Source organism: Aotus nancymaae, unplaced genomic scaffold (assembly GCF_030222135.1).
Source record: "Aotus nancymaae isolate 86718 unplaced genomic scaffold, 86718_ANA_hifiasm-v0.15.2.pri h1tg000083l, whole genome shotgun sequence".
NCBI lineage: Eukaryota > Metazoa > Chordata > Mammalia > Primates > Aotidae > Aotus > Aotus nancymaae.
This window is the reverse complement of record NW_026988498.1, coordinates 1,938,802-1,960,926: the sequence shown is the minus strand read 5'-3', so window position 1 is coordinate 1,960,926 and position 22,125 is coordinate 1,938,802. Positions and strand designations below refer to the sequence as shown.

The 22,125-nt window shown below is 37.5% G+C and overlaps 1 protein-coding gene across 3 annotated transcripts in view; it reads right to left on the bottom strand.

The window, feature by feature from the left end:
* Positions 1-407: 407 nt before the first annotated feature.
* NET1 (neuroepithelial cell transforming 1) overlaps positions 408-22,125 on the bottom strand; it is a 45,357-nt gene continuing 23,639 nt past the window's right edge. For 2 of the 3 annotated variants that reach the window (XM_012443442.2, XM_064369079.1), the window contains exons 4-12: positions 6,694-6,801; positions 6,139-6,306; positions 5,698-5,760; positions 5,277-5,373; positions 5,069-5,145; positions 4,161-4,418; positions 3,548-3,718; positions 2,355-2,541; positions 408-2,264 (exon numbers count right to left, since the gene is read on the bottom strand). In XM_012443442.2, coding sequence (XP_012298865.1) covers positions 1,858-2,264; positions 2,355-2,541; positions 3,548-3,718; positions 4,161-4,418; positions 5,069-5,145; positions 5,277-5,373; positions 5,698-5,760; positions 6,139-6,306; positions 6,694-6,801 — 1,536 coding nt within the window. In that variant the 3' untranslated portion in view covers positions 408-1,857. Of the gene's footprint in view, positions 2,265-2,354; positions 2,542-3,547; positions 3,719-4,160; positions 4,419-5,068; positions 5,146-5,276; positions 5,374-5,697; positions 5,761-6,138; positions 6,307-6,693; positions 6,802-11,647; positions 11,882-22,125 lie in introns of those variants that run through there. The other variant, XM_012443443.2, reaches the window with a different exon arrangement.

The window sequence follows — 22,125 nt, the reverse complement described above, 5'->3', positions numbered from 1 at the left end:
CCCATTAACAACACTTGAACTACTACTTCTTAAACTTCAGAAGCTGATCAGGGGAACTCTGGAATAAATGTTCTATAAAACCCCTCTAGAAATGACTGGAAACCTTGCTTTCTGGTGTTGCAGGTCACAATCAATGGTGTAATGTACACTTTTGAATGTGAATTTCCAAAGTTAGGAACCTGAGTTACTTAAATTAAAATCTGAAATTAATCAGGATGCTTTGCTACCACCCTTACTATCCTATCCAGAAAGCAACAGGTGTTCCGTTGTCTTCAATACAATTGCTGTGTCTGATTATACCATGTTCTTAAAAGATTTTCTAACTTTTGTGAGGCTTGCCATTATCTCCTTTGCCACACTAGCATATTTTGCCAGATGCCCCCAAAATAGCCACCAGGCAAGAAACCTTCAGGGTGATTATGTGTGTGCTTTTTTTTTTAATAGTATCATTCATTTGTACAGAGAAATCACTTGGATGGATCTATTTACAGTCTTTTCTGATTATCATTTCCACTGGCCAAATATATTTCACAGAATAGTCAACACTGACTTGAATTGATCACCATTATAATCGGGCTTTTACTCCTCCCTCCCCCCTTTCAAAGAAAGATGATGATCCCATTTTAACAGAAACATTTTGTAATAAAAGATTCACCAGTCTTTTTCCATCTTATGAATAAATCCACCAAAATTGATCTAAGATGGTCAAATTTTCAACACATTTCATTGTTTCTTTTCAGACTCATTATTTGCAGGTATTGCAAACCAAGGCAAATAAGTCCACATCCCCTCAAGCCTTCTACAACTTACTACACGCCCTCAAGGTAAGCTTCTCCTAGCTCCTTTCACACCTGTGAAATGCCTGGCACAACCAGACATTTTACTTGAAGACAAAACTACTCTCTTTTCCTTTCTTTTTCTTTTAACTCACTACCAATCACCTTCCCTCTTGCTTTTCAGACAACACTAAAACTTTCAACAAAATCTTTGAAGTGGTTTTCTTGCAGTAGTCTAGAATATACCAGGTCACTTCATGGGTCTTTCCCCTGAAATGCTATACGTTAAAAATGGCAATTTTCTTAATTGGCTCAAAAACAGTATGGCTTGGTTTCACTTGGTAAAGTTAATGTGATTAAAATATATATATACACACACACATACACACACATACACATTTTTAATCAGAAAGAAAACTAAAGACATGCCAATTTGAAAAGGCATCAAAGTAAAAAAATAAAAGCAAATACTAAAAACTACTTTACAATAAAAAAAATTAAATAATCGGCAGGTTAAATGAATGTAAAATGAGGAATGTACAGTGAAAAACTAAAGCATTCCAGTTCATAAAAATAAAAACCTACTCAGGCTTATAGTTTGCTTTCCAAGGAAGTTATGTTTCAAGGTAAATTTTGAAATACTCCAAACATACATTCCACATAGATTTTGGGTGCCAATATTAAAACTTCAAATTTTGCATGCAAGGCTTATCAAAGAAACACTGGCAGAATTCCAGTATTTGCAAAATTCTAAGTTTTGGTAAATATTGTAAATATTACAATTGGTATTAGAAAGCCATGATGAATCCAGAATTTTAAGAGAAAATCCATTTCATAAATATTGCTTGATTAAAAATACCAGGCTTGCATGTTCTCAATAATTAGAGAAACTATCTTTAAAAAAGACTGCAATTTAACAGTAATCTGTAACTCTTTAGCTGCCATTAAAAAAAGAAGAACGACCAAAAACAATGAAAATGTCACAACTGGTATAAAGTAACCCTATGACGCTCCCATTATAAGAAAACAAAACTGTACATTTATAAACAGTCTCTCCACCAGCTAACACACAGAGCTTTCTCTACACCAAAGTCTCTTTCCGTTTGCCACCAAACCGGGCTTTGTCCCTCGCTCTCCGGATGCCGGGATGTGTCTGGTGTGTCTTTACGCTCTTGCTGTCCTCTGCCATCTGCATGCCAGAGCCACATTTGTAAGTGTTTTCATCAACTTCTACCTGAGTAACACTGGAAACTGTGGATGCCCTACTCTGGGCTGGGAATTTCCTAGCAGAGGGGTGGTTCCCCTCACACTCTTCGTGCAGCTCTGGCAGGCCCTGCAGTTCGGGTGGACTGCCTGCCGACTGGAAAGGGGCAATGGCCGCGCGAATACAGTTGAACCACTGCTGCTTGTGGAACACATCATTGGCTTGCAGAGTATGAGACTGGCCGGGAAAGGGGTCATGGAAGCGAATTCTGAAGATATTTTTAGCTGGAAAAAAAAAAAATCAGTCTAAAAAAAGGTTTATTCTATACAAAATGGTCATACAATCTTAAAATGATTTTAAGGCCTGTATTTTACCTTTCTCTGAGTTGCCGAAAGCCCCTCGAAAGGAGCCTCCCATCCGCACATCGCCATCCTGCAGGTCTTCTAGGACCAGCTCCTGGACTGGGATTGGCTGCCGGTAAACCTGGTAAGAGTGCCGCTCATTCCGTGTGACCGGCCGCGTCAGAACCAAGATGTCTTGAAACAGGAAAATGTAAAGTTTCTGGAGAAATAGGAAACAGACTCTTTCTAAATATTAAACTTGCGTTTTTAAGTAACTGAAATACATTGCTGAAATAACGACGTGATTAATTTCATCAGATTCATTTTCTAAGAGCCCGCTTACTAAGTGACATTTAGTAATCATAAAGGTGGTGATTTCAAGGCTATGCGTGCATGTTATGTTCTATTTGGCAAGTTTTTCCAATCTCAGAATAAATAAAATGTTTCTTACTGGTATGTAACATCAGATTAAGCAGCAGCTACAGGAACGCTCTGTGTCACAAGGACTGACTATGAGTAACATGACTTGAGACACTAGTGTTGTAGAGCAGTTTTCTAATACAAAGCAGGGATTAAAAATGCAAGCTGGTAAAATGTCAATGGTTCTATTTTGTCCCACACAAATTTATGCCTTTATAGAAAAATTAGGCCTCATGAAAGAAAAATCAGAGATGTCTGATTTTACTTTTTTTTTTTTTTTTTTTTAACAAAAATCCAACATAGAAACTGGGCTTTTGAAAATGCATGTTGAAACGAAAATACCATTCCATGACTGTACTTAGTTTTAGCAGGTACTTTTGTAATTAGCATTTTACAAATAAATTAGCATTCATTTAATCTGCTTCAGAAATTTGTTACATAGTGCTAAAAACCACTTCCATAAGCATAAGATAAACACTTAAAATATTTTTTGAAGGATACTTTATTAAACATTATGGAACTAATACTGTATTTAGATAGGAACTCCTGGCCCAGCAAGTTGATTTATACTTCAAAACTAAAAAATAAAGTATTACTGATTCTCCACTGAGACATTTAAGGCATCTTATTTATTCTTAGTCATGGAACCCAAATGTGGGCTTTATCAAAGCTGGTAATATAAAATTAAAATCGGCAATCTTCTTTTACTATGTCATGACTTTCCCTTCCCAAACCTGCCTCATAATGAATGTGTGAGAGAGAAAGAGGTGGGAGGGAGGCTGCTCTGCGGCAGCAAAAGCACCTACGTGTCCGCTCTTGCTCCGCAGCTCCCCGTGGCACAGCAGCACTTTGCTCGCTTCAATTCTGGGGTCCCTCTGCTTTTCATCCAGATACTCCAGCTTGTCAATGTAATATTGGCACTCGGATTCACCTTTCTTCAAGTTGATATCAGAGAGGACTCCCTGTATTATCAATATCTGAAAATGATAAATTGACAGAGCAACTTCAGTGTATTAACTCATTCTGCTCCTTTCTGCAGGGCAAACATGTCACATGGAATGGAAGAACTTTAAAGCCTGAAGGGACTCTAGAAACCAGTGAATTCTGTCAGTCGGTTCACTATATAGATCAAGAAAAAACAGCCCTAGCCAAATTGGGTGATTTGTCCAAAGGCAAAAAGGTGAGTTCAGATGAGAATCCTGTCCCTTAAGATATAAAATGTGCAAAGTCCAACACACATCTCCTTATCGCTTAGTGCACAGTGTACTAATGCACTGGGTACATAAAACAACAGAACAACTCACTATGCTGATGTGAATCAGTATCTTCAAAAGATTCCAAAGTATCATTTTATATCTTTCTAAAGCAACCTAATGTATAAACTCGAAAAACAAAAGAATCACTTATGGGACTACTTACAGCATCCTCCAGAAGCTGAACATCAGGGTGGTCTTGTGGAGTGTGTTTAAGAATTTCTTTTAACAGTAAAGGGTACTTGACTAGGCGACTTCGAGGGATATCTAGGAAACTCCAAAGATCTAGTTTTCGGCTGAAGGGAGACTCAAGACATCGCTGGAGGAAGTCTTGGACTCTTGGATCCTGTTTCTTTTGATCAAGAAGAGCTTTGGCTGCCAGCTGGTTACTACAGTAGCCTCTGTAGGCATTCAAGCGTGGTAACTAAGGAGTAATAAAAGGTATGATATGTTCCTGTTATAACCGAGTTCATTAACAAGCCTGTGAACATGACACACAAAATGTACAGCTATTCTTGAGAGTTTTAACAAGCTGTGGTCATTTTCTTGTAGATAATAATGGAAGCTGAATAGTATTTTAGCAATCATTAAAATGCTCTTCAAATTTTTGTAATTTGGCCAAATCCAACTGAAGACTCATGACTTCCACCCGCCCCCAACCTCAGATGCTGGCAGTCTGTGCTCCCAGGACACTTGAGTGTCCTCCATTTGCCAACAGCCCTAAGACTGCCCTCACTAGGCTATAAAGGCAGAGACAGCCTTTCGTCACTGACTCCGCAGCGACTCCTCCTCCAACAGTGCCCGGCATCTGGCATGCACTTAAACATAGGTGAAAGAATGCAACAGATAATCACACATAACGTGGGAATTCTATCCAAGCAGGAACATATTTGTAACACAAATGAACCTACAGCATTAATGAAATGTTTTTTTAAACAGACTAACTTCTTATATCACTGTAAATTAGTTTTAATGCCTTATGTGTTTGTAGAATACAGTTATGGGATCAAACCAATCTCATATTCATCAGAAACTGCAACATGGCATATCTGGGGTCAACAACTCGCTACATACCCAGTTCACGAGAATGTGACCAATCTGCTCCACTGTTCCATCGGCCTTGGTTGCTTCTCCTATTCTTGCCAACAAATCTGAAGTGATAAAAAAGCAGAAAGACCAGTAATAGGTTTAATTAAAAAATAGGTCAGCACTACATTAGAAGTTTGGACTGAAAATTACTTGTATTACTACTCTTTTATGAAAATTAAGTGGCACATCTAACCTTCATGCAGAGGTATGTAAGAGTCCAGATCACCAAATATATGTGTGAGTTCCTCTTCTGACATGATGGACAACTTTAACATGGGGTCATGGTAGGCCTGTCAGAGGGGAGAAATGTGTCACAGAGATCATGCGAGGGAAACATGAGGGATCTATACTTGGAAACAAATGGAGTTAATTATATAAAAGCCAGCATGGATTCTGTTTGCTACACATCAAAGAAATTAATTAAAGTATGTGTTAATCCCCAAATAAACTCTAATACTTATATTTGAGGAGATGTGTCTAGACCTCATCTAAAAAACGTATTCACCAGTAGGTATTTTCTATTTTTCTACTTCTAAAGGTTAAGAAAACCATCCTTTAGATTTTGTAAAATGTAATTTAAAAAAACTAGGGCATCTGATAAGTTATTTACTGACCTTTCTTGCAAGTTTGAGATCCTCAATTAAATCCTGTTCACCTCGAGACATTTCATATATTGCCTAAAAAACATCCAGCAAACATCAGAGGTCATTTCTTCCTTTGAGAAAGGAAAATTATATACAACTGATATTTACATTATTTGATGTTTTGAACAGCATTTTAAAAGTAACTCAGTCTGAAAACTGTAATTCAGAATGGAATCCCAAATAAAAGGTTGCCATGTGTTTGGTAATTTTACTCTATTAGAGTTGTTTAATTTGACCACCATCCATCATTAGGTTTTGTTCATCATGTAGTAAGAATTGTTGCTCAAACACAAAAATTCAAGTTAGTTTTATCATAGGCATCAGTTTGCTGTTCTTTTGGGAACACATATATTTAAAAAACGGGCCTTTTTAGAGTACAGGCCAATAGTCTCAGTGCTGCATGCCAGGTACCTCTTGCCGCTTGATTTCCCTGGTGGTGAGAGACTCCTTCATGCTGGTGTCTAGCATCTCTGACCACAGCGCACTGCTCCTTCTCTTGGCAGGGGTTGGGACTGTTGACCTGCTAGAGAACTTCTGGGCAGAGGCTGGGGATCTGTGGTCACCACGAAGGGTAAATGACTTAAAAAAAAAAAAAAATGGTGAACAAAGGACAAAATAAGATTTGGAAGAAACAGAATTATTTCCATTTTTTTAAAGTTCTGAGAATTTTTCAATGCAGACAATAATTTATCCAAGTTTCCACCTATCACTCTTACATATTTATCAGCTAAAATTACTTTTTTTTGGGAATAAAAACTAGCCAAGACTATGCATTGATATAAGATGCAAATTAATATGAGGTTACACATTGTTCCGGAACAATATTCCTTACTAGCATATTCCAAAAAGAAAACTATGTTTAAGCATAGTAATGCAAACCTGTCTGTACAGTTCAAAGAAAAATACAAATTCCAGGCTTCTATAGAAAGTCCCCTGACTACATGATTCTTACTCCTCTCTTTTTACCTGTATTGTTTGACCAAAGCGTCTGACAGCTCCATTTCTTACAGGAGAGATTAAATTTGCCAACGATGTGACACGAGCCAGAGGTCGAACTCTTTTATTGCTTGGCTCCTATAAAAACAAACCAGATAACACTAAATGTATGTTTAGGTGCAATGATTTCATACAAACTTGGACAAAGTAAAGCCCTCTCACAAAACAATTTTTGTACATTGTAAAATACAGAAACATAAAAGTTCTTTATTGTCAAAAAAAGTAAGAACTCTATTGAACAGCAGTAACTTTTAAAATAAGTGTAAGAAAGGCCAGTCAAATATTTGAATATCACTTTGAGAACATAACAAATACTACCATTAGGGGAAAAATTAAAACAAGGAAATTACATCCTCAAATCCAATAGAACTTTTTAATGTGGCGAATAACTTTATTTTAAAAAAGCATTATTGTTATGAAAATTTTCAAAAATACCTGAAAGCGGAGAATGGCATAATGGATCCCATGTGTCTATCATGCGGCCTCCACAGTGTCTGGTCTAACAATTTGTTTCATTTCTGTCCCTACTTAAACATTTTAAAGCAAATCTCAGACATGATATCATTTCATTCTTAACTACTTCAGTTAGAAAATACAACCTTTCAATAAACAGTCTGACACTGGAATGGGCTGAAAAATATTGAAGCCAAGGCAGGGAGGAGTTAAAAGAGCTCCAAGGCTCTGAAATCTGACTGGGCACAAATCCTGGTTCTACCACTTGCTAGGGCACACCCTGGGCTTCAGTTTTCTCATCTGGAAAATGAGGCTAACAGCAGCACTTCTCTTATAAAGTTGTAAAGAGTAAATGAATAAGAGGGCTTGAAACAAAGCCTGGCAAATATGAAGTCTGAGCTATTACTAACATATTTTAGGAATATCCATTTACTACATAGAGTGGAATTCATAAATAGATTCTCTCTCAAACAGTAACTTATTAAAAGTATAGACAAATTGAGAAGAAATAGCTATGATTCCACGTTACTGCTTTTAAATAATATCGCGAACACATCACTTGTTCAAGGACTTCAAAACTTCATAAACATTGCATTATTCTAATTTTATGGCTAGAAAAATGGAGGCATCCATTAGGTGACTCACACAGTTACTGAAATGAAGAATGCCAGATCACAGAACTAGCAGGTCTATTCTTTATAATGTCTATGGAGCATAACTACTTGTATTTGTGCCTCTGACAACTGTGGCATACTTGACAAAATAATTTTGATGAGAATCTAGGAGGATATATAATTTTAAATTATCACTGAAAAAGAAGGTATTTAAAAATAACAGAAGCAGCAACTTTTTCTAAAAATTCTTTGACATAACTAAAGTCATATAAAAAGGAAGGGATGTAGAAACTGAGTAAAAATAAAGCCTTTAAATAAAGACTATATTGACCATTTTTGGTTTGGGTAAAAAAATATTTTAAATAAAAATAAACAGAAAAAGTTATTTGGAAAAAAATGTAAATAATTTAAATATCCAAAGAAACAATTAGACTCATTAAAGCTCCTAAATGTATATATATATGTCAGAAAGGAATGTGAACTATTAAGGAAACTCAGTAGATAACCAAAGAGAATTTAGAAATTTGAAGGCTTTAAGAGGCAGAGTTATAGACCAACCCCTCAGACCAAATAATCGACTCCAAAGTAAAACTCTGAACATAAATGAACTGAAAAAGAAACCTTGGAGATATGTAATAAGATGGCACACACCGTGCTTCTGAGCACATGTGTGGATGCCTCCCCCACGTACATCTGTGCCGACTGACTGACACACGCGTGTGCAGGGGCCAGCACAGGCATTCCTTTCCATTTAGTAAAGACAGCACAAAGAGTCTCCTGTTGGACTGAAGATTGAATTACCTCACAGAGTAAGAAATGCCGACATTTCACTGGAACAAAGCAGTTGTCAGAAAGTTCTGTTCTGCTTTTTGGGAAAAGAGGTTAACTCTTCTTGTTTCATGAATAACAAATTTGACTTCCCAGAAAATATATTTAATTTCAACTTTAAAGTCTTTGGAAAGGTGCTTTTCCCAATGAATATGCAGGGAAAATTTAGTTAGCAGGAAAGAAATTTTTGATAACTATTTTATCATGTAAAATCAAATTAATGATAAAAAAATTCTTATCTTTATAGGACCAGTTACCAACTACCAACTACCAACCTTCTGGTAACTCAAAATTACGTGACATTTAGAAATTACAGAATTTAGATTTAGATAAGTGAATGTAAATATATCTAAAGCATACTTCTGAAACGAACACAGGTTTTGCTGATGTAGTCTCTTTAGGGTGGCAGATTATGCCAAGTGGTATGTGGTGGTTAAATATGTTCCACAGTCCTTTAAAAAACCAAGTATAATCTCACTTCTCCATAAAGGAAATGCTACTCTTCAGAGTTTATCAAGTCTAAGAGTCTTGGTAAGTATGATGCTTACTCAGGAAATACAGGTTGGGGGAGGGAGAGAAAAGGGCACTTTGCACTTTCTGCACATGGTTTTGGAAACTGAATGGTGGTAAGTTTCCTGCCTCAAAGGACATACATGAAGAATGTTTGGCAAATACAAAACTTGTAGCATATATATTTTAAAAGTATGAAAAATTTTAATGACTAAAATAACAGTGTGATTATGAAATGTAAAGGTGTAATGCTACTACTAATCTCAGGATACATACGCTATTTGAAAAAAGAATCATATGAAAAATTCTGTGGAAAAGTGATATGGATTAGGCATTCACAGACCAACTAAAAGATCAGGACAAAAATTTGTGTCTTTTGGAATACAGGTTAGAAATTGGCCCATGTGAGCTGAAACTAAAAGTAGTTTTCTTTAGAGGGCCATGTGAACTATCTTAATAATCTTGGTTTGACTATTAAGAACCTAAGTATTTGTAGTCACAAAACGGAATCCTAACACAGTATTTAGAACAGACCGGATGCAGCATTTGGAGGAGATGAAGGGTGAGTGGAATAGGCGCACACTATCTCACCACCACCAAATGGAAGGCCCACCTAGCATTGTTTATTTTTGTTTTGGAGTGCTGAAAACATGTCATGTCAAATTCAAGCTTAAAGAACAGATATGGATACTGGGACCATACTCTCCTTAAAAAAAAAAAAAAAAACAAAATCCAAAAATCCATGGGAATAAACAAAGAATGCCAACAAGCTTTACATGCCCAGTGAATTTTCTGCTGCAGGGAACCTTTCACCAGGGCTAAAGTTCACTTGGAGGGGAAATAACCCAACACCCTGTAACAGAAGTTTATGTTGTTGATTTAGGTTAACTTTTAATCAGATGATCAAGGTTAGCTAGCCAGTCACATGCATGCATTATTATAGGCAATCTACCCACAGATCAGGGTTTTAATTAATGTTAGTAATTCACTTGTAGTTAGATTTTTATCCCTTAAAAATTTCTGGATATCTATAAACAGAAAATTGTTGAGAATATTTTATCAGGTTATCCCTTATACCTAACTGCAACATGGAAAAATCCTGGTGAGAATTCAGCATTTTGTAGAAAAGTTTTTTCTTCTAATGATGCCAGTTAGAGAACATTTTAGGAGGGTCTCTTCTATAATGAATCATACCACGACACTGAATAAAAAACAGTATGTGCCTGGGTTTATTTCTTTGGGTTAAAAGATAAATAATCTTCTCTCCTGCTTAGCAAAAACTTTAAAAATCAAAAGAATGAAAATTAAAAGTCATTTTTAAAAAGATAAAAATGAGTTATGATCACATGGGATTTCTTCCTTTTCTAGAAATACCGAAACTATTTAAACCTGTGTCACTAGATCTAAAACCCTGACAACATTCCTAGTGTTTTCAACTTAGGAATAAAGGTGAGGCAGAAACACAGCCCATGCCTAATACTAAACAAAGATCAGTTTCTATGGGCCCAACAGATAGATGATAAGCTGCAGGATTCACACTAGTGACCGAGGATGACTACTTTACTCAAAGGAAATGCTTATACATTTTGAGAAACCTGAGACACACAGGCAAAGACCAAAACCAAAAACACAGAAACTAAAGCCAAACACCACCAAATAGAAGTGTACTTCCTGGAGACAGCAGCTATTCTAACTACTAGGAGTGTGTGTATGTGTACACATGACAGGCAAGGTGGCTGGGGTATACAATAAGCTTTACGTATTTAAAATGCAATTAAATAAGTTTTGACATGTGTACAGAGATGGAAACCACTGCCACCATCAAGAGATACAGTTAATGCAGGAACACTATTCTGAGCACATAAGTGACAATGCAGTATGAAAAGTATATAGTATAAACAGAATACCACACAATATTAAATCAAGATTACATAAAATGGCACAAAGTATTTGATTTATATTGATAAATGTTCATGAAGACAAAAAAATGACTTCAGACAAAGCAAGGAGGGTAAAAAGAATGAGTCATTGGTTTAAATATTCTAACAGGTCTCTGAAGAAAAAAGTGGCATACAATGAAATCATCAGATGGACGAAAAAGTGACACCAGGTCAGATTGCACTTTAGTAGCAATTCCTTCACTAGCATTGATTTACAAGGATGGGATTCTTTTCCTCTTACTCCATTAAGGTAGTTTCTAAGACTGGATGATACAAATTCAAGTTAAACAACTATATTAAGCATCAGAAACATGACAAATGTAACCAGAGTAACGTATACATTTAAAATCTTTTTTCCTTTTGTATAAAAGCGGTGTACACTCATGCTATGTACAAACTATTTAAAATTAGACCACAGTCCCTAAACACATTTCAAACTTGCACATAAACCAATGACATACATTTTAAAGAGAAGATCAAAAGTTTAACAAGTCATTAACAGTATAATTTTAAAGATCTTAAAAGCTCCGTGGAGTTAGAAAACATTCCTTTTGCCTAATGTTTCTCTTAAAGTCTTACCTCTTGTTCTCTGAAGGACTGGTTATTGACATCTAGGACTCGGATGGTCCTTTTAATAGGTAGGAGACCTCCACTCTCATCATGTGCCACCATGCTTCCCAAGTACCCCCTCAAACCTTTCCAGTCAATCCACACCGAGTCAGCCGTGTACCGAAGCTAGGCAGAGGCACACGGGCTTTTCTTCCCAGAGCTCGGCCACCCTCGGCAGCCACGTGCCCATGCCTCTCGCCGCGGTGGAGCAAACGCTTCTGAGAGCCGCAGGCAGCCGGCACGGACTCCAGGGCTCTGGGGCGGGGCCATAGTCAACCGGGCCCTGGGGGCGGGACCTGCCACCACGTGACTTTAACTGACAGTTGGGCACACCTAGGCCTCTCAGCTTTCGCCTGAGAGGAGCGAGAAGCTGGGTTCAAGTAGGGCAGAAGCTTCTCTTCCTGATTTAAAAAGCATTCCCAAAGGAAAACAAATCGCTAAGTTATCTACTCTAGTGCTTAGTCACTGACAGACTTTTCATATAAAACGCTATTGCCTGGACAAATTGACAACTCAAGGAAATAGAAATTCTTATTCAATAGGGCTAAGTCAACGTATATAATGAAGAAAAGCCTAATTATCTAGGACACTTGTTTTTATTTTACAGAAATGCAAGCATATTCACAATTATGAAATTATCTAAGTCTTTAAATAGTTCCCACCAATTTTTCTAAAGACTAGCAGGGTAAATACAGCAGGCGCACTTCTGTTCCCTCTATTCCAGAAGTAAATCTCCCATGAGGTTATGGGTAAACTGGAATACTTAAGATTTGAAAATTCAGATTTCTTAGAGGCAGATACTTTTCGGTATGTTTTAACAACTTGATTATCTGTGTACTAGATATTTTATAACATAAAGGTGATTTCTGTTCCAAATATATGTAATATATATAAATGTGTAATAATGTAACAGGGTCCTTCTCTAAACTGAATGAACTGATCTTGATCTAGTCCTAACAGGGTCAAAAGACTACTTAAAAAGTCTGGCATTTTACAGGTGAAGAAATGAGGCTCACAGAGGTGAAGTGACAATAATGACAGTGACCAGTAACAGTCTCCAAATTTCTAGCCTAAGTCTTTTCTTCTATGGAGCAACACTACTTTTGTTGGTTTGGCAGGCCTGCTATGAAGCAGATTTCCTTTTAAACATAAAATTCGTTATTTTATTTTGAATGGTAAAATTTTATTCTAGAAACTATAATGATGTTAGTATATTGGAAAAGTATTTCTATTCTTAGGATTTATTAGAATCAGAGACATCTGTTATATAAAAGGCAGTATTCTAGATACTTGGGTAATAAAAAAAAATAGGCTTCATATCTGCTGAGAGACCACTGTGTAAAGGCAGGCCACATGAAGAGATAACTGATGGTAGACAGCTTTCGCAAATTCAGGAGTTCTGGAGGAGAAACCACTTTTGGTAGCGTTCTAAGCTAAGACATGGCTGGGAACAATACCAGGAAGAGGTCTAAAATGTTATGTCTGTGGGGCCTTGAATGTAATGTTTTTCATAGATCTGAGCAAGAGAAAATTTCAAGGAGGATGAGGGAGTGAGCCCACATTGTGAGGTCATGAGCTGTGGGTAAAGATGGAGCAGATGGCTGTGCTGAACAGGTGAGAGGCATAATGACAGCTATGTTGTAATAAGATATACATACGTGACGAGTGTTTAAGATGGTTGAAAGATGACTGAAAACGTAATGCAAAAATCGCAATCAGGTAGGAAGAACTTTGCCTAAGGTAGGAGCAGTGGGGAAAAGGAAAAAGATATAAGCAAGAAGTCACAGATGCCTACAATTTTTTAAATAGGAGGGGTAACTGTTAGTGCAAATAAGGAACAAGCTTTGAAAGAAAATTCTAAGTTACATTTTAGATATACTGAGTCTGAGGCAGTGGAAAAACATGCAAATGAAAATATTCTGCTGGTAGTTAAAAATGTTGGACAAAAACTTGAGGCTGGAGGCTAAGTACAGACTGCAGAGTCAGATACAGAGATCCAAATCGAAGCAATGGGAGTGAATGAGATGCCTGGGAGAGAAAATCTGGACAAAAAAGAACATGGTCCAAGGATCTAACTTTGAAGGAATGCCAAGGGAAAGAGAATTCTGCAAAAGGAATAGTTAGAAGGAAAGAAACAAAGCAAAAGCCAAGGGAAGAAAAAATGTTAATTACAGCAAAGAGGTAAGGAGGGTAAGAAAAGAGCCACAGATTTAGTGATTACAAGTTGAATGAGGATCTCAAGTGGGCTATTTCAGTGCAGTAAAGACAGAGGCAAATTACAGGGGTTGAAGAGTGAATGCAGAAGAACAGTGGGCGCAGACTACTTACAAGACAAATAATCTATAGAAAGTAATTGCCTAAGGTTTGCAGGACAGCGCTAGTTCTTGCAGGAAGACCACCACTGCCCTTTTGTAGCTACATGTGTTTTATACACATGTCTGGCTCAGTTAGCTTCATCAGTTAAAATATGGCGTAAGTAAGGCCAATACTTTACAGTACATAGTTTCTAAGGTAATAAAGGATTACGTGTAGTGGGAGTTAGGAAACAAGCAGCTGGGAGTTCTCCTGGGATTCTTACCCAATGTCTTTCTCGAAACTGTTTTTCCACTTAGTTCTGACAAAAATGAGACCAAGATAATGAGGAGAAGGGGTATCTTTCAATCTCTCCTTCAGCTGCGGACACAAGAGGTAAATGTAGAAGTCTTTATATGTAAAAACAGAAACAGAAAACAAATAGGGTCTACTGATGACAGCCATGTTCACAAAAATCCCAGCTCACCAACACTAAAATCTTAGTTTCATTTTGAATGCACAGGTTTGGGGTCTAAATCCAAAAAAGGAACCGTGAACATGTGGAAGGTCAGCTAGACTCAAGAATCTTGAGTCTTGTCACAGTGCTGCATAAAACCAGAGGGCTAAACAGGCCTTCTGAGATCATTAACTCATCCTCTTCAGTTTTCTCAGGAGGAAACTTAATGGGTGGTGGTGAAATATAGAAGAAAAACTTAAGGTCTTACTTTGTGCCAGAGTTCTATACATATTATCTTACTTACTCAACTCTATGAAGTACTTATTATCTCGATTCTAGAGATGGAGGAAAGTAGGACTGACCAAGTTTAACAAACTTGTCCAAAGGTACCTTGTTAATCAGTGGCTTAACAGACCTGACTCAGTGGCACACTGTCCAGATTCAGATGACCCATGTAAAACCTTTAGCACATATTCTGGGACACAATGAGTGCTCAGTATATGTTAGCTGACCTAAGTTAACAATAGACCTAAGTCTAAAACCAAAGTCTCCTGAGTCCCAAGCTAGTAGTGTTCACTAAATTGCCAATGCTTTATAGAGGAGGAAGCTGTAAAAAAGGTTGAGAGATCAGATGCCTTATAGTCTTTTTATAAGATACGGGGTAGGTAAAAGGATAAAATAGTTCCAGTTGTTTAAGTTTTCTAGAAGAGATCTTTTTTTCTTTCCTTTTTCCTTTTTTTAAAAGATAGAGTCTTGCTCTGTTGTCCAGGCTTTAGTGCTGTGGCATGATCTCAGCTCACTGCAACCTCTGCCTCCTGAGTTCAAGCAATTCTCGTGCCTCAGCCTCTGAACAGCTGCTGGGTTTACAGGCATGCACCACCATGCTTGGCTAATTTTTGTAATTTTAGTAAAGATGGGATTTCACCATGTTGGCTAGGCTGTTCTCAAACTTCCGGTCTCAAGTGATCCACCTGCCTCAGCCTCCGAAAGTGCTGGGAGTATAGGCATGAGAGACCCTGCCTGGCCAACAGCAACTATTTGTATGACTTTCTATAAATAGCAGAAATGAGGCACAGATTGGTTTCTTTTCTTTGTGTAAAACATCTAGAATTTATAAACTTAACTGAATTATGTAATGGTAAAGAGAAAGACAACGTTTCTCTTCTGTATAGAAAAGGAGTGTTAGGCTACCTGTTCTCCCCTTACAAGCGAAAAACTGCTTGGAATTTAGAAATAAATTAGAGCTTAGGAATACTCAAAACTTTTTTTGGTCTTATTATTTAAGGAATAAGACCATATTCTTAGGAATACTCAAAACTTTTTTAGGTATTATTATTTACTTTTACCTGGAACAATAACAAGCAATTGGAAATTAGACTAGGGAAGCCGTACTACAGGCAAAGAGAAAACAAAATCTAAGTTCTCTGCTGCCCTCTACAAGAGATACTGTGAAATGCAATTGTCAACCTGTTTTTCAACTTTGTAATTATATTTGTAAGGACATGATATAGATGACTGCATAAACAATCTCTTAATATGTGGAAAAATATGAACAGTAAGATCTGTATTTTCAGTCTTTGTACAGCCTTCATGTCTACATTACTAAATTAAACATTTAAAATGATACAAGTGTATGAAAAAGATTCCACAACTCACAAGAAATGCTTTAAAGACTTTTTCTAAATAAGAAAACTACATTCTATTTTAAAACTCTAGAGTTCAAGATTACAAGCATATACTCTATATCTCACTAAAAATAGGTTAAAAATAAAATTAAAAATCTTACTAAAAAGGAAGTATTAATTGCAAAGTGGAACTTTTGAGAAACCAGAGTTCCAAAATATCTAGTAATAACTTAAAAACAGAAAGAGTTACATTTGAACTAGATGAGTATGAAATAAATAAATAATGAAGTTACATGTGGATTTGAGTCTCCAAGCTTAGTACTAAGAATTTGGTTTGGGGGAAAAATCATCAGTTCAGACCAATTAAGCATTATTAGACATACTTGAAACAAAATAGTCTCATAGGCTAGTAAGTTTGGTATTATCAAAACGATGGTTCTTTTTTGCAATGACAACACAAATAGCCAATCAAATGGGGTATCAGCATTGTTAGTGGTGACTTTTTATCTCAGGTAACGAAACACTTTCAGTATAATGTAAGACACTTATTCTTCTGTAATAGGTTGTTGAATGGGATTCCTCCCTGAACGCTTTTTCCTCTGAACTTCAGCTAAGGCCCCAAACTGAAGACAAAACGATACTGTGTCTTGTGCTCAGGCTCCTGTTTTCTTAACCCCATCTGACACTGCCATAGCAACGCTCCCCACAGGTGTGGCCCCACAATCCCTTGCCTCAGCTGTACTGTGTATCTCGTCTTCCACCCTGGGTTTCTTGGATGCGGCTGTGTGGCATGTGTGCACATGTAGCCACGAGTGTGTAGAATGGACACCCGAAAGGCCACCTGTTGACTAACAGAGCACAGGAGCTGGAGGATAAAAGCTCCTCTCTTCAGTCCCTTGAGAGGAGACGTCCGCAGTATATTTTACATGGCTCTTCAGAGGGTCCCAGCAAGATCTACCCCACTGCCCATGGTGATGACAGCTTAATTAGACACTGCACAGGCCTCCTGTCTTTCACTTCCCCAGCTTATTCCCTGGGATCATACCTCAAAAAAGACCACCTGTCAATGAGTCTTCGTTTTAAGCTCTGACTTCTGGAGGAAACCTAGGCTAAGACATGGACACCGAGATTGGTCCTAGAGATCAGAAACACAGGATGAGACTCTGGAACAGACTAGTAAAATGGTGACAAGGACTACAGGTATGAATAGGGATGAGACACAGAGTAGTGAGGCAATGCCTTACATAGCAGTGGTGGCAAATGAACAAGAGAGGGGCAATGGTAATTGTAATGATTGCAGCGTTGGCTGGCTTTTGTTAATTACTTTAAGATTTGAAAAAGCAGCTGGCAGAACCTTCCCGATGTTCTCAGGATCATGGTGGGAATGGCTAAGTGGGAGTCCCTGAAATTTCACCCCTTACACCTGGGCCAAGATAGTAAGTCAGAAGCAGTACTGCACACCAGGAGAAAATGGAGAGATTAGCCATCAAAGTTACAGACTGCACAAGTGATAGTCTCCATTATATCCTCATTCAGTTGATCTGAGTGCCTCCTAGAATAACGAGGTGGACTGTGGTAAATGACAGTGAACACTGTAAACTTAAGTGGTAGTTCTAACCTTAGCTGTTGTGCAAGATGTGGAGTCTACTGGAGCAGACCAACAAATCATCTAGCATTTGTTATATGGTTATGGTTACTGATCTGGCCTATGTGGTCTTTTCAATCCCCATTAGTAAGAAGGGTCAAAAGTTAGCTTTTAGGTGGGAATGACAGAAGCTCGCGTTTGCTCATATCCTGAAGCTATTCATTTTGTTTTCTGTCATGGAGTAAACAAGGACCTGGATATTCCATAGAACATCATACTAGTCCATTATATTAATAACATTATAGCAAACAGACCTGGTGAATAGGAAGTGGCAAGTATTTTGGATACCCCAGTAAATCAAACGCACGCCACAAACATTCAGGTGTTGCCACACTGGAAAAGTTTTAATAGCTCCAACAGCCTGAGGCTTTCTGGGGATCTCCTCTTTGGTAAAGGACAGATGTTCCACCTTGCATCTCCTAGGCACAGTACTAGCAGGACTCTTCATCTTTTGGAGGGAGCATCTGCTATATTTGGGAATTTTGCTCTGATGTTTTGAGTAGGTTCCAGAGCAACAGAGGTCTCTGTAGCAGGTCTTCCAGTCTGGTGCAAACTGCCCTGCTGTTCAGGCCATATGACCTGAGATATCACATCAAGGTTGGGGTATTTATGGTAGACAAAGATGCTGTGTGATGCTCTGGCAAGGCCAGGAAGAGAATTGCAATGCAGAGCCTTAGGGCTCCAGAGCAAAGCTATGCCTTCCATGGCAGAAAACGACTCCGGTTTGAAAAGCAGCCCCAGGTATGGGGCAGACCTAGTCAGAGTGAGGCCCTGGCCATGGGACATCATGTAACTGTGCTATCAGAGGTGCCCAAAACAAAACAGGGTCAAATCAACTGAGTCAGAAGGTTGGGAGGTATAGCAGCAATCTGTGATACAAAGGAAATGGTCCATTTGTGATTGGCTTAAGGAAGACCAAAGGGCATCCGTAAATTACATGAACAGATGGCCCAGACTGCCATGTAACCTAGTATATTACACTGGTACTTCTCCTTCAACTCCTCATTTAGGGGTGGAGTAGGTCTCTAAAACCACTGAGAGAAAAACCTGGCCCTTGTTCACACATGAATTAGCTACTATGTTGCTCTGAGCAGAAAATGGACCATGAGTGCACCGCATCCCATTCGGGGGTGATCCTAAAGAGACTGGCAAGGGAAACACTTCCAGTGTCAGTAGTGCACTTGGTTGTTCACTCTATGTGAAGGGAGAAATGGAATGACATACAGATACACATAGGCTCCTGTGCAGTGGCAAATGGCTTGGATGTTCGGTCAGGAGCTTGGAAGGGACCAAGATTGGGAAGGCAGAAATAAATTTTGGAGAAGAAGCATATGGATGGGCCTATGAGAATGGTCACAAAGTGGAAGGACCTTTGTCTCTCATGTTAATGCTTACCAAAGACTCTAAGGTACTAGTGATTTACACTGTGGATTCCGGTGCTGGTGCAATAGACACACGGACACAGCAGCCATAATGCCAGGCATGAAGGTTCAGCGTACTCCATCAGCAGGGACGCTCTTTTGCCAAGGCTGGTTTAGCCACTGCCATGCGCGAATGTCTAACCTGCCAGCAGCTGAGAAGTAACACTGGTTTACAGTTTTCTTTTCCTGTAATATTGGCTTTGGTTATCAGAGTAATACTGGTCTCTCAGAATGGGTTAGAAAGTATTCCCTTTTCTTTGATTTTCTGAAAGAGTATGAGAAGGATTAATGTTAATTCTTTTCTAAATGTTTGATAGAATTTACCAGTAAAGTCTTCTCAATCAGAGCTTTTCTTTGTTGGGAGCTTTTTATTACAGAGTCAATCTTTTTACTAGTTATAGGTTTAGTCAGATTTTCTCTCCATGATTCAGTCTTGGTAGACTGTGTGTTTCTAGGAATTTGTCCACTTCATCTAGATTATCCATTTTTTGGCATACAATTGTTCATAGTACTTTTATCAATATTATCCTTTTAATTTCCATATACTACGGTAGTAATATCCCCACTTTCATTTCTCATTTTACTAATTTGAGTTTTCTTTTTCTCTTAGTCTACCTAAAGGTGTGTTAATTTTGATAATCTTTCCAAAGAACCATATTCTGGTTTTACTCTATTGTTTTTCAATAAATATTTTATTTATCTCCACTGTTCTTAATTTTCTTCCATCTGCCAGTTTTGGGTTAAGATTGCTTTTCTTTTTATTACTTCCTTAAGGAATAAAGTTAGGGTGCTGATTTGAGATATTTCTTACTTCCTAATGTCAAGCATTTACAGCTGTAAGTTTCTCTCTCAGCAATGCTTTTGCTGCATTCTGTAAGTTTTGGTATGTTGTGTTTTCATTTCTATTTGAAGGTATTTTCTAATTTACCTTGTGATTTGTTTTGACTCATTGGTTAATAATGTGTTGTTTAATTTCCACATACTTGTGAATTTTCTAGATTTCCTTTTGCTATTGCTTTTTAGTTTCATTCCATGTGTTTAAAAAAAAATGACCTGTATGATTTCAGTCTTCATAAACGTATTAAGACTTGTTTTGTGGCCTGACATATGGTCTATCCTGGAGTGTTTTATCTGCACTTGAGAAAAATGTATAATTTGCTGTTGTTGAGTGTAGTGTTCTGTATATCTGTTAGGTCCATCTGGTCTCAGTGCTGTTTAAATCCATTTGCTTATTGATTTTCTGTCAGGTTGTCTATCTCAGTAGTTGGTAAAAATTAAAATACTGGGGAAAATACAGAGTTGACAAGGGTACTGGGATATGAATATTATCAGAAATTCATAGAAAAGTATCCATTTGTCAAACATTTTGGAAGGCAAATAGACAACATTAACAAAATTAAAACCTGCAACCCATTTCTAAACATCTATATTAGAGACATAAAAATGGTCCCTACTTATGCAGCACTGTTTTTAATATGAAAATAACTAGAAATATACAAAAATGGCCATTCTTAAAAGACTAGTTCAATAGATTACGGTTTTCTAGAAACCTTTTGTACTGCACCTTTTCTTATTTTGGGATTTGACTAAACTTTCGTAGAATGTGAAGAAGGAAGTGAAGATGATGAATCCCTCTGAAAAATGGTGGAACTAGCTGCACAGAGACTACATGAGACTCCAACACCAGTTCACTGAAAACCTGACTGTATATGTTAAAACTTTAAAAAAAATACTTGACTCGACTTCTGTTATTTAAAATAAATGCATTAGTTTCCCTGGGGGAAAAAATAGATTATGGTACTTTAACACACTATGGAATACAATATAGCAACCAAGAATTAGGGAGCCTGCTTTATATGTACCAATAAAACATACATTTAGAAAAGCAAGCTATAGCACATATACAGGATAATCACATATCTGTAGTCATTACACATATTGTTTGAAAGTAGATAAATAAAAAGAAAAGGACTTGGACACACATCAAATACTCACTAGATACTTCAGAGGTTGGAGGCAGTAAAACAGGTCTTTAAAAAAGCTGTTTCAATTTTTTGCCAGAACAATGTATTCATGTATTAAAAAGGAGACATAGGTATTTAAATGCATTGCAGTCTAGGAATGATTAAGCTCAAAGATAAGTAGCTCTGTATTGTTCAATGGCTTCTCAGAGCACTTATTGGGAATAATTGTTTTATATTTAACTTTGATATTTTTGGCCAAGAACCACAATTTTCTTATATCAACACCTGAACCAGCAGCTGGCTTTATGTTCTGGACCTGTGTCACAGCAAAACAGTGTTTCATCTTACAAGGCAACCAGTAGGAATGATAGTTAAAGTGCAGGAGGAGGGCAACAGTAAGCTAGGAAAGTCCCTAGCTTTCACATGCCAACTAGCTTCTTCACACTATTCAAATCCGTGCCTTGGAAAATTATAAAATTACGTGTCATGGTTCTAAGAGATTGTTTCTTAAAAGTGGTATTTGGAATGTTAAATCAGGAACTGCCAAGACATTATTATAAACAATCACAATGCTTTTAAAATTATTTATCATTTATGTTATTTTGTTAGGACTAAAACACTAATTATTATGTTTAATCTAAAAATGTCAGAGTACACCAATACTCAAAATATAACCCCCAGGCTGGGTGTGGTGGCTCATGCCTGTAATTTCAGCACTTTGGAAGGCCAAGGCCTGAGGTCAGGAGTTTGAGACCAGTCTGACCAACATGGTGAAATCCCATCTCTACTAAAAATACAAAATTAACCAGGCATGGGAGCTACTCGGGAGGCTGACGCAGGAGAATCACTCAAACCCAGAAGGTGGAGGTTGCAGTGGCCAAGATTATGCCATTACACTCCAGACTGGGCAACAAAAGTGAAACTCCGTCTCAAAAACAAAAAAACAAAAAAACAAAACACACACAGACACACCCTCAAATATACCTTTTAACTTCTAGGAAACTGAGATCCTAAATTTGAACCTTCAGAAAAAGAACATTATTT